The sequence below is a fragment of the Ornithorhynchus anatinus genome, chromosome X1, assembly GCF_004115215.2.
Source record: "Ornithorhynchus anatinus isolate Pmale09 chromosome X1, mOrnAna1.pri.v4, whole genome shotgun sequence".
Taxonomy (NCBI): Eukaryota; Metazoa; Chordata; class Mammalia; order Monotremata; family Ornithorhynchidae; genus Ornithorhynchus; species Ornithorhynchus anatinus.
The window spans coordinates 105,984,736-105,995,076 of record NC_041749.1 but is presented as its reverse complement, the minus strand read 5'-3'; the positions used below and the strand labels follow the sequence as shown (position 1 = coordinate 105,995,076).

The 10,341-nt window shown below is 53.3% G+C and overlaps 1 protein-coding gene across 2 annotated transcripts; it reads right to left on the bottom strand.

Moving 5' to 3' along the window:
* Nucleotides 1-416: 416 nt before the first annotated feature.
* Nucleotides 417-10,001, bottom strand: LOC107547390 (mitotic spindle positioning). Of its 2 annotated transcripts, XM_029051532.2 has the most exons (4): nt 7,944-10,001; nt 3,153-3,361; nt 1,577-1,615; nt 417-920 (listed from the first exon to the last, which is right to left on the bottom strand). In XM_029051532.2, exons 1-4 carry the CDS (start codon nt 9,922-9,924, stop codon nt 834-836), a joined length of 2,316 nt encoding a protein of 771 aa, XP_028907365.1. In that variant the 5' UTR covers nt 9,925-10,001; the 3' UTR covers nt 417-833. The 2 variants fall into 2 exon arrangements, with proteins under 2 accessions (XP_028907365.1, XP_039766231.1); XM_039910297.1 differs by lacking the exon at nt 3,153-3,361 and having other exon boundaries at nt 837-920.
* Between the last annotated feature and the right edge of the window lie 340 nt (nt 10,002-10,341).

Sequence of the window (10,341 nt, the reverse complement as noted above, 5' to 3'; positions counted from 1 at the left end):
TTTGACTTCCTGTTTTACTGGAGGGGGTTGGGGAGGAAGGCTGGGAAAAAGACTCTTCCAGTGTGTTCCCCCAGACTGGGGGTTTCCTGCTGGATAGGCTGGGGGTTTCCTTCTGAAGGAGGGAAGCGACGAAACAATGGACGTTCAGTTCTGGATTCCAGTTCCTTCTTTGATCTTTGTTTCCAAAGGGCCTTGTGCCCTCCCTCCCCTCCCTGCAGCCCCCAACCTCACCATCTGCCCTGCTTCCCAGCTCTGGCTTTTGCCCTGCCTCTGTTCCGGCTCCTGCTTCCTCTCTCCAGGAAAAGAAGCCCTTCAGAGGAATAAATGATTGATGGGCAAAAAGGATTCCAAGGATCCACCTATTCTCCTCCCTTCTTCCCCCCATCCACTCCCCCGACACCTCCCCCCGCAGAGGCAGGAGCCTTGAGGGACTTCCTGGATGATCTCCAGCTCACTGAAGTCAGGCAAAATCTAGGATATCCTTCCAACTTTATCTGGCCCACCCTCTGGCCTGGACCCCTGGCAGTATGTTTGGCAAAAGTGCTACTAGGGAGATGGATTTGCAAACTTTCCTAACTTGAAACAAAATCTATGCATGGGGGAGAAAAGAAAACACTCCCCCCCCCCCGGGTTGAAACTGTGATATCCCCCCTAATTTCAGCAAGATAAGTTTTGATTCTTCAGTTGTAAAATAGAAAAAAAAAAAGGAAAAAAGTTGCATGGAGTCTTGGAGTTTCCATCAGGGGCGATCCTGGGGCATGCAGAAAGACACCCAACGACGGGAGAGAGCCATTGGATTTTCTCAGTCCCGGGCTGGTCCACTGGCCCCCAGCTCAGTCATCCTCCCGAGCGTAGATCTGGGCTTCCCAGCGTGCAGCCAAAGTATTCTTGTGGCGAGTCACCCGTGTGGCCTCCACGAGCTACAAAGCACAAAGGCAGAGGACTCCCATCCCCCACCCCTCTGCTGGTCAGCTAATGTCCCCATCGGCATTCTCTCCAAGATAGGGGAGAAGCCCCTGGAGAGATTTTAGAAGGCACATTCTCAAACATTATTCAACCATTACCGCCCCCCCCACCCCTCCCCATGCACCGCCAAAATTCACAGGGGGGCTGTCTAGGCATGTCTTTCCTTTGTCTCACTCTGAAGAGGAAAAGCAAGTGGCTGCCGGCAGGGGTAATGGAATGATGGGGAAGGCTCCACTCACAATGGGGGAGCCAGGAATCCTGTTGACTGTCAACAAGAGGGAGGGAGGGAGAGAGGGAGAGAGGAAAGGGCCAGGGAACCGAAAGGAGTTGGGGGTGGGGAGGACAATTCCTTCTGGAAGCCTTCCTGACTTACTCCACTAACTGATGTGGCCACCACTCCCAAACAGACCCTCCAGGTGGGGTGTAGTGTTGGGGGGCTACTCTGCCCAAAGAGATGGAGGCACATTAATAAATGCAGTACAATCCCCACTAGTCAGCAGGAGGGGAGCAAGAGGTAACAGAGTGGAAGAGCAGCTCCCCCCTCCCACCCTGGTCCCCCTGTCAACCTCCCCAGGATACCCCAGTCCAACAAAAGATGCATTTCCATTACCTCCGTGTTGATGTTGTCAGATACGTCAATGCCAGCGTACTGGGGGAGAAAAGCAGAAACATCAGAACTGGGTGAGATTTTCCCTCTCCTCTTTCCAACCCAGTTGCTCTCAGGCATCTCTATTCTGAGGTCTCCCAAATAAACCAGTCTCCCAGGTTAGCAGAGAGAGACAGACCCTGGGCAGGAGCGGGGACAAGTGGGAGGGGATGTCAGCCCAGTCTGCTCCGGACTTCATCTTGGGGCTCTTTAGATGGCAGAGATGGTGGGAAAGGGTCAACACCTTTCTCCCCACCCCCTACCCAAGGCCAGTTTTCCTGATTTCCCCCAGGGAAAAGTGGAAGTCTTCCTGGATTCACCCGTCACCCCCACCCCCCACAATTCACCAATTTACCCATACCCTCCGGGCCCCATTCCTTCCCTCAGCTCCTGTCTTTTTTTTAATGGCATTTGTTACGCACACTGTTCTAAATGCTGGGGTAGATACAAGTCAATCAAGTGGGGGGACAGTCCCTGACTCACATGGGGCTCACAGTCCAAGGAGGGAGGGAGAACAGGCATTCAATCCCCATTTTACAGATGAGGCAACTGAGGCACTAAAAAGTTAAGTTAGTTGCCCAAGGTCACACAGCAGACTAGAGGCAGAACTGGGATTAGAATCCAGGTCCTCTGACTCCAAGGCCCATGTTCTTTCCCTTAGGCCATGCTGTTTCTTCCTGCCCTGGCTTCTTGGCTGGGTTCATCTTGTCCATAAGGATGGGGATTGTTGTGGTTCTGTCCTGCCTCCCCCATCAGACCTGGGGCTCTCTAAGGGGATGGGCGGGGTGGAGGTGGTGGTGTCTGGTTCTCTAACATGCTTTCCCAAGCATTTAGTCACAGTGCACTGCACATAGTAGGTGCTCATTAAAAACTATCAATCAATTGTATTTATTGAGCACCTACTGTGTGCAGAACACAGTTCTAAGCACTTGGAAGAATACAATAACAGTTGGCAGACATATTCCCTGCCCACGAGGAGCTTACAGTCTAGAGAGGAAGACAGACATAAAAATCAATTACAGATGTGTAAATCAATTACAGATGTGTACATAAGTGCTGTGGGGCTGACAGTGGGGTGAATAAAAGGTACAGATCCAAGTGTGAGGGTGATGCAGAAGGGAGGAGTAGAGGAAATGAGGACTTAATTGAGGAAAGTCTCTTGGAGATGTGATTTTAATAAGCCTTTGACAGTAGGGAGAGCGGTGGTCTGTCTGGTTGATTGATTGACTAATGGAAAACGCAAGCACCCAAAACGAGACCTGGGGCAGACTTGTTGACCAAAATGTTGAGTTGGGGCAGGCGGGTCTAAAAAAGGTCTAATCTTCGTGACCCATCGCACTCCTTGGGTGCCCAGCAACTGCCTATTGGACATGCACTTAGTACAGTTCTCTGCATCCAGTAAGTGCTCCATAAATCCCACTGAATGGTCACTTGATCGATTTACCTCACCGACAGAGGAGTAGTCAGGTAGTCAGCACTTGTTCCTCCCCACATCACCCCCTGCCCCTTCAGCCCTCCCTACCACGTCCTCCATCCTTACTCCCAGTTCCTTCTTCTTTCTCCAAGGAGAGTCGTCTACTGGCTCCCAGTCAGAGTGAATCAGAGATGCCTTGTAGGTTTCAGCACAGGGAAGTGAATTGGGGATTTGGGGGTCTCTGGCTGAAGGTGGAACTTTCCACACCAGCCCCGAGTGCAAGTTGATGGGAGTGAAGACGGGAGACGTGGACACGGAGTAGCTTCCCCTGGTGCCTGTGGTCAGTCAGCCCCAAGGGAAAAGAGAGAGCAGTGTTAGACAAGGCTACTGATGGCCTCAAATCACTTGGGAGACAGATCAATCAATTGTATTTATTGAACACTTACTGTGTGCAGAGCACTGTACTAAACACTGTATTGTGCCTCTCCTCTTCCCTCACCCTACTTCTAACCTGACCCTGTGACCTTCTGGACCCACACACTCTTTTAACAATTGGATATTTCTAGATTGCTGTCGACCGCCTCTCCCCCTAGATCAAGAAGCAACATAGCCTGGTGGAAAGTGCGCAGGCCCGGGAATCAGAGGATGTGGGTTTGAATTCTGGCCCCGTCACTTGCCTGCCATGTGATCTTGGGCGTGTCACTTCACTTCTTTGGGCATCAGTCAAATAGGGATTCAGTTTCTACCCCCTACTTGGACTCTGAGCCCTATGTGGGATTGGGATTGTGTCTGACCTGTTTATCTTGCATTTCCCCCAGCATTTAGTGTAGCACGAGGCACAGAGTAAGCACTTGAACACAACTGTTATTATTTATTATTATTATTATTATTATTATTATTATGGCATTTGTTAGGTGCTTACTCTGTGCCAAGCACTGTTCTAAGCTCTGGAGTAGATACAAGGTAATCAGGCTGTCCCACATGGGGCTCACAGTCGTTCCTGTAGGGACAGCTTTTGTCCCTTTTGTATGCTTCTCAAGAACCTGGCATAATGATCTACACACAGCAGCCACCCAGTAGGACCTGGGTTCTAATTCCGGCTCCGCCACTCGTCTGCTCTGTGACCTTGAGCAACCCACTTAACTTCTCTGGGCCTCACTTCCCTCATCTGTAAAGTGGGGATTAAGAGTGTGAGCCCCATGTGGGTCAGGGACTATGTCCAACACCCCAGTGCTTGGCACATAGTAAGTGCTTAGCAAGTACCACAGTAATAATTATTATTGTCCATGAAGCTATCTAATGTCTTCTGGAAGCTGCTGAAGCTTTCTGACTGCACGGCTTCCTGTGGACACAGACACCCCGCCCCGTGAATACTATGTCTAGCATTGTCTAGCATTGTCCAGCATTTCCTTTTCTCCAAGGGGTTGAACAAAGGTAAGAAGAGGACACAGGGACTTTGGCTGGGGTCGCTGCAGTCACCTCTCTGTGAAATCTTCTACAAAGGGCAGAAGCAAAGAAAGGTTTCCTCTGCTTTTGTTGGCTGCCAACCTCCCCGGGGAGGCACCCCTGCAGTCGCACCGGTCCCCCCGGCCCCAGCCCGTGCTTCTGAATGTAGCGGCTTCCTGCAGGTTCTCTGGGGAATTCTCTGAGGGCAGAGGAGATGGGGAGTTGTGCTTTTGAGGGTGCTGGGCAATCCTGTCTAATCTTCCCAAGGCTTTCCTGGTCACCACCGGGTCCTGTCATTCAGACCCAACCGAGCCTGTGGATCCTTAAAAGTTGGATCTGGTTGAGGAAATCTTCTTATCCTCAGAGGGCCAAGGAGAGAAAATGCACTTAGGTGACAGTAAGCTCGTGGGCAGGGAATGTGTTTGCTATATTGTACTTTCCCAAGTGCTTAGAACAGTGCTCTGCACACAGTAAGTGCTCAATAAATATGATTGACTGAGTTGAAAAATGGACAGCTGGGAAACCAGGAGTAAGCCAAGATGATCTGGAAAAGGACTAGAGCCATGCCTGGTCCTCCTGTGACTTGCTTGGCTCTCCACAAAAAAAGCTCTAGTGTTTCATCACTGAACACAGTGATTTTGCAGAGAAAGTTCTGGTCTAGAAGTCAGAAAATCTGGGTCCAGGGTTGACTTCAGCAGGCATTAAAGCATTGGCCAGATGACTTGCATGGTGACTTGCAGGGAGGGGGAAGAAAAGAAGAGCAGAGCAGTACCTCTAGCCTTCCCCTAGCTCTGACACCCTACCCCCTGATCGAGGTCACCAATCCCCAAAGGCCCAGCCCTTGGAAACTCTGTTTAGTGGCCTGGCATTCCAGGAATTTGCCCAGCCCGCAGAGGGAATGTTTAAGCAGGAGGCAGGATGCCTGCCCTTCCTTTAGTGGAAAGTTTGCCCCAGGGCCTGGGGCCTCTACTTCCTCCCCTAAATCAGCCCATGGGCTCAGTGGGCCTCTGAGAAGTCATCTCATCTAGGTACCCCGCCCCCCCACCTAACATCGCCCCCCGACCTCCCCACCTTCCCCTCAAGTAAGCAGAAGGAGATCTTGCCTTCTTTCAAAGACCTTGAGGGATGTGCTCCAGGATTTTTACCACCATTAATAAGTTCTCCCTGACCTCTATCCTAACTCCTTCCTACTGTAGGGAGTGCCTGTCTTGAAATCAAAGCTCAAGGAAAAGATAGGGTTGTGAGGAGGAGGAGGAGGAATCGGCATGGGAAGTCTCTGTGTCAATTTCTCCTCCTCTCCCTTCCTCATCTGTTCTCAAAGACCTGATAATGATGATAATGATAATAATAATTGTTGTATTTGTTAAGCACTTACACTGAGCTAAACAGCGGGGAAGATACAGGGTAAGCAGATCAGATATGGTTCCATATGAGGCTCATATCTCAGCAGGAGGAAGATCAGTGTGAGGTCATCCCCATTTTACAGAGGAGAAAACTGAGGCTAAACCCTGTAGACTGTAAGATCCTCCTGTAGATTTCAAGTGCCTTGAGGGCGGGGATCCTGTCTGTTGTACTCTCCCAAGTGCTTAGTACAGTGCTCTGCACACAGACAGTGCTCAATAAATGCCACTGATTGATTGATAGAGTTGGTAGACACAATCTCTATTCACAAGGTGTTGACAGTCTATGGGGAGAATAGAAGGGGACACAGGACTGAGCTCTGAGGGACTCCTACAGTTAGTGGTTGGGAGGCAGAGGAGGAGTTTATGAAAGACACTGGGAAGGCCAGGTCAGAGAGATAGGAGGAGAACCAGGAGAGGATGATGTCAGTGAAGCCAAAGTAGAATTCCTCATCTTCCCTCCTAAACCCTGTCTTCCTCTGAATATCCCATCACTGTAAACACCACCACCATCCTCCATGTTTCACAAGCCCATCACTTTGGCATCATCCCTGACCCATCTCTCTTTCAAACTGTATATTCGCCAAATCCTGTCAGTTCTATCTCCACAGCATCCCTAAAATCTTTCCTTTCCTCTCCATCCAAACTGCTACTATGCTGATCCAAGCACTTATCGTTTCCTGCCTTGACTACTGCATCTGCTTCCTTGCTAACCTCCCTGTCTCCTACCTTTCTCCAGTCCTTACTTACTTACCTACTCACTGTACCTCAAACTCATTTATTCCATCGCTGACCCTTGCCCACATCACCCCTCCTCCTTCAAAGCCTTACTAAAATCCTATCTCCTCCAAGAGGCCTTCCTCAGCGAAGTCCTCATTTCCCTTACTGTCTCTCTCCCTTCCACATCACCTACGCACTTGGATCTGCACCCTTGAAGCACTCTCTTGATGATGATGATGATCACGATGACAGTGATGATGGTATTTGTCAAGTGCTTACTACGTGTGCCAAGCACTGTTTTAAATGCTGGGATAGACAAAAGAGAATCAGGTCGGACACAGTCCCTATCCCACACAGGGTTCACAGACTAAGTAGGAGGAAAAAACGGGTATTGAATCCCTATTTTAGAGATGAGGAAACTGAGGCACACAGAAGTTAGGTGACTTGACCAAGACCGAATGGCAGGCAAGTGGTGGAGCCGGGATTAGAACTCAGGTCCTCTGACTCCCAGGCCTGGGGGTCTTTCCACTAGGCCACGCTGCTTCTCCCACCTCATTTCAATCTGCACTCTGAATTCCTCCCAAGCTCCCCTTCTTACTGTCTCATTCTTTGCTCTCCCACCTCGGATCCGTGGCTCACCCCTTTCCCCTTCACATCTATCGTCCGGTTCTTCAAACCGGGGCTTTTGAGGGATAGGGTTGGATCCCCTGGTTGGAGAAGCAGCGTAGCTTAGTGGATAGAGCGTGAGCCTGGGAGTCAGTAGGACCTGGGTTCTAATCCCGGCTCTGCCACATGTCTGCTGTGTGACCTTGGGCATGTCACTGAACTTCTGGACCTCAGTTGCCTCATCTGTAAAATGGAGATTAAGCGTGGGAGCCCTACGTAGGACAGGCTCTGTGTGCAACCTGATTAACTTGTATCTACCCCAGTGCTTAGAACAGTGCTTGGCCCATAGCAAGTACTTGATAAGTACTATTATTATTATTATCCATTACCCCTCAGCTCTCTCCATCTGCAGAGCCCTTCTAAAATCCCACCTCCTCCAAGAGGCTTCCCAGATTAATTCTTCTTCACATCCTCCCAACTGTCTCCTCCGATCTTTGGCACTCACAAGTCCCTCATTTCATTTTGACCCTATCGATTTCCATATTTTCTTACTGAAGCACTTCCTCCTCTTGTCCGTAAATGATCATGGGTCTGTCTCCCCAGCTAGATGGTAAACTTCTTGAGAGTGGGTATTGTGTCTCCTCTACATCTCTCCTATTCTCCCAAATGCTTAGTACAGTGCCCACAGCAGGTACTCGGTAAATATGACTGATTGATCGATCGACTGATTGATCTACCTCCTTACCTGAGGCCTCTGATGAGCCCCGGGACCAAGAGCTTTCTCTCAGGATCTGTTCCTCTGCCTCGCTGGCTGGGGAGAACACCTCAGGGAACAGTGTGCTCCTCCTCTGCTCTGCCAGCTCCCGCTCCCTCTGCAGGACACTCTGGATCTCTTTTTCCAACAGGCCAGATCCTTGGGGCCTCAGGGGCCTCCCCTGGAAAAACTCTCTGCGGGGAGGCTCCCCTGGCCCCGGGTTGAAGGCAAATTTTATCTTCAGGGGCTGCAGGGCGAAGTACTCCTTGCGTACCACGGTGCCTCGGGGAAGGGGATCCACCCCCCTCGGCTGCCCCGGCACCCCGGCCTGGGGCTCCCACGACTCCCAGGTGGACCAGCGGCGCTGTACTTCCTGCTGCTTCCGGGCAAGGGGCAAGATTTCCTTCTCCCCAGTGACCCCGGGCTTTTTTGCTGGGCTCCAGCCTTGGGGTCCACCCAGGTCTTCCCGCTCCTTGGGACAGGAGTCACCCCGGGTCTCCCGTGGAGTGACCCCGGTCACCCAGACCGGGTCAGCAGGATAGAGGTAGGGCTGGTAGGCCTCAGCGTGGAGGCGGTTGACTTTCCTGCCCGGGCTGGCCTCCGGCGAGGTGTTGGAGGCCTGGAAGGGCTCCGAGTGCAGGATGGAGTCAGAGCTCAGAGCCCGGCGCATCTGGCAGTTCTTCCACGTGGTCCGCCGCCTCGAGGGCCCCGATGGGGTGGGGGACTCCGGAGACTCCTCCCGCTGGGCCCCCCGGCGGTGCTCCTCCTCCCGCTGGGTCTCCTGCACCATCTCCCGCTGGACAAAGAGTGACAGGCGGCCCCGGTCCCGGTTCCGGCCCCGGCCGGGGCTCATCGAGGAGAGGGCCAACCCGCTCAACAGGGGCCGGCTGGGGATCTCCACCAGCTCATCCCGGCTGCTGGGCTTCTGCAGCCCCCGGGCCTGGCGCAACTCCTCCTCCCGCTCTTGAGCCAGCCGGATTTCCCTCTCGATGGGCGTCTCCTGCCCTGGGTGGCCCTTCCCGCTGGACGACCCCTGTGGGGGCTCAGGGGCCAGCTCCTTTAGGCCTGGGGGCACTCCAACCCTATGGCCGGGGGTACTCCCTTTGGGGGAGTAGGACGCCTGCACAGGCTCCTGGGGAGCCCCCCAGCCTGGTGGCTGCGGGGGCCAGCCAACCCCACTGGGGGCAGAGCGGACTTCGGTCTTGTGGGCGCTGCTGACGCAGGAGCCCTGTGGGCTCTGCCAACCCCCATCGGCGCCCCCTTGGACAGGCTTCACCGCCCCCCCGCTCGACAAGGGGCCCGTGCTCGCGCTCGCCTTCTCCAGGGTCATGAACTGCCGCCGGGCGGACAGAAAGTCGATCTGCCCCGTGTCCACCTTCTCCGGGTCGACACCGTTGATCTTCTCCAGCTCCTCCTGGGAGCTCCAGCGCCGGACAATGGTGGTGTTGCGCTTGACCACCTGGCTCTGAATGACTTCCTGGCGCTCCCTCTCCAGGGCCCCCCTCCCCTGGGGAACACCATCTCCAGGACCCGCCCGGTACTCCCAGTTCTCCTCCACCGTGATGTGCTCCATCGGATTGGCCCGCAGGTTGCAGGCTGGGACGGTCTCCAGCACCTGCTGCTTAGACTCTTGGACGGTGCCGGGGCTCCACAGGGGCCGGCCGTGACTCGCCTCGTCGGTCAGCACATATGTGGCTTCCAGGGTCTCCCCGGGGCCACTGAAGCCCTCCTGGGTCACGGTCACCACCCTCAGGCCCGGGGTCTCCTCCCAGGACCCCCCAAAACCTGAGCTGGATTCCCCATCGGGGCTAAGCACCGAGTCAGAGCGGTTCCAGCTGGGGCCCCCCCAGGAACTCTCCGGCCTCAGCCCCGCCGCCTCAAAGCTGTAGCGGCTCTCTTCCTCCACCTGAAAGCCTCCAGCCCCAGGTGAGTGGGGGATGCTGAAGATCTGATACCTGGTCACTCGGTCCATTTTTCCAGGAGGCGCCTCTTCCCAAACTTGAGGTTGGGGAGGGCTCAGCCTGGGCCGTGGGCTTTGGGATACAGTCAGCTCACTGTGGGAGCAAAAGAGGAACGGGAGCAGCATTAAAAGGGCAAAGGTCGCAAGGTCAGTAACTGGGGAGAGAGAGTAATAATAATAATAATGGTGTTTGTAAGCACTTATTAAGTGCCAAGCACAGTGGGAGACATAGTAAATGCAGATTGGACACAGTCCCTGTCCCTCACAGGGTTCACAGTCTTAATAGGAGGGAGAAGAGGTATTGAACTCCCATTTTACAGATCGGGAAAGTGAGGCCCAGAGAAGTAAAGTGACTTACCCAAGGCCACACACAGTAGGCAAGTGGTGGAGTCAGGATTAGAATCCAGGCCCTCAGACTCCCAGGCCCAT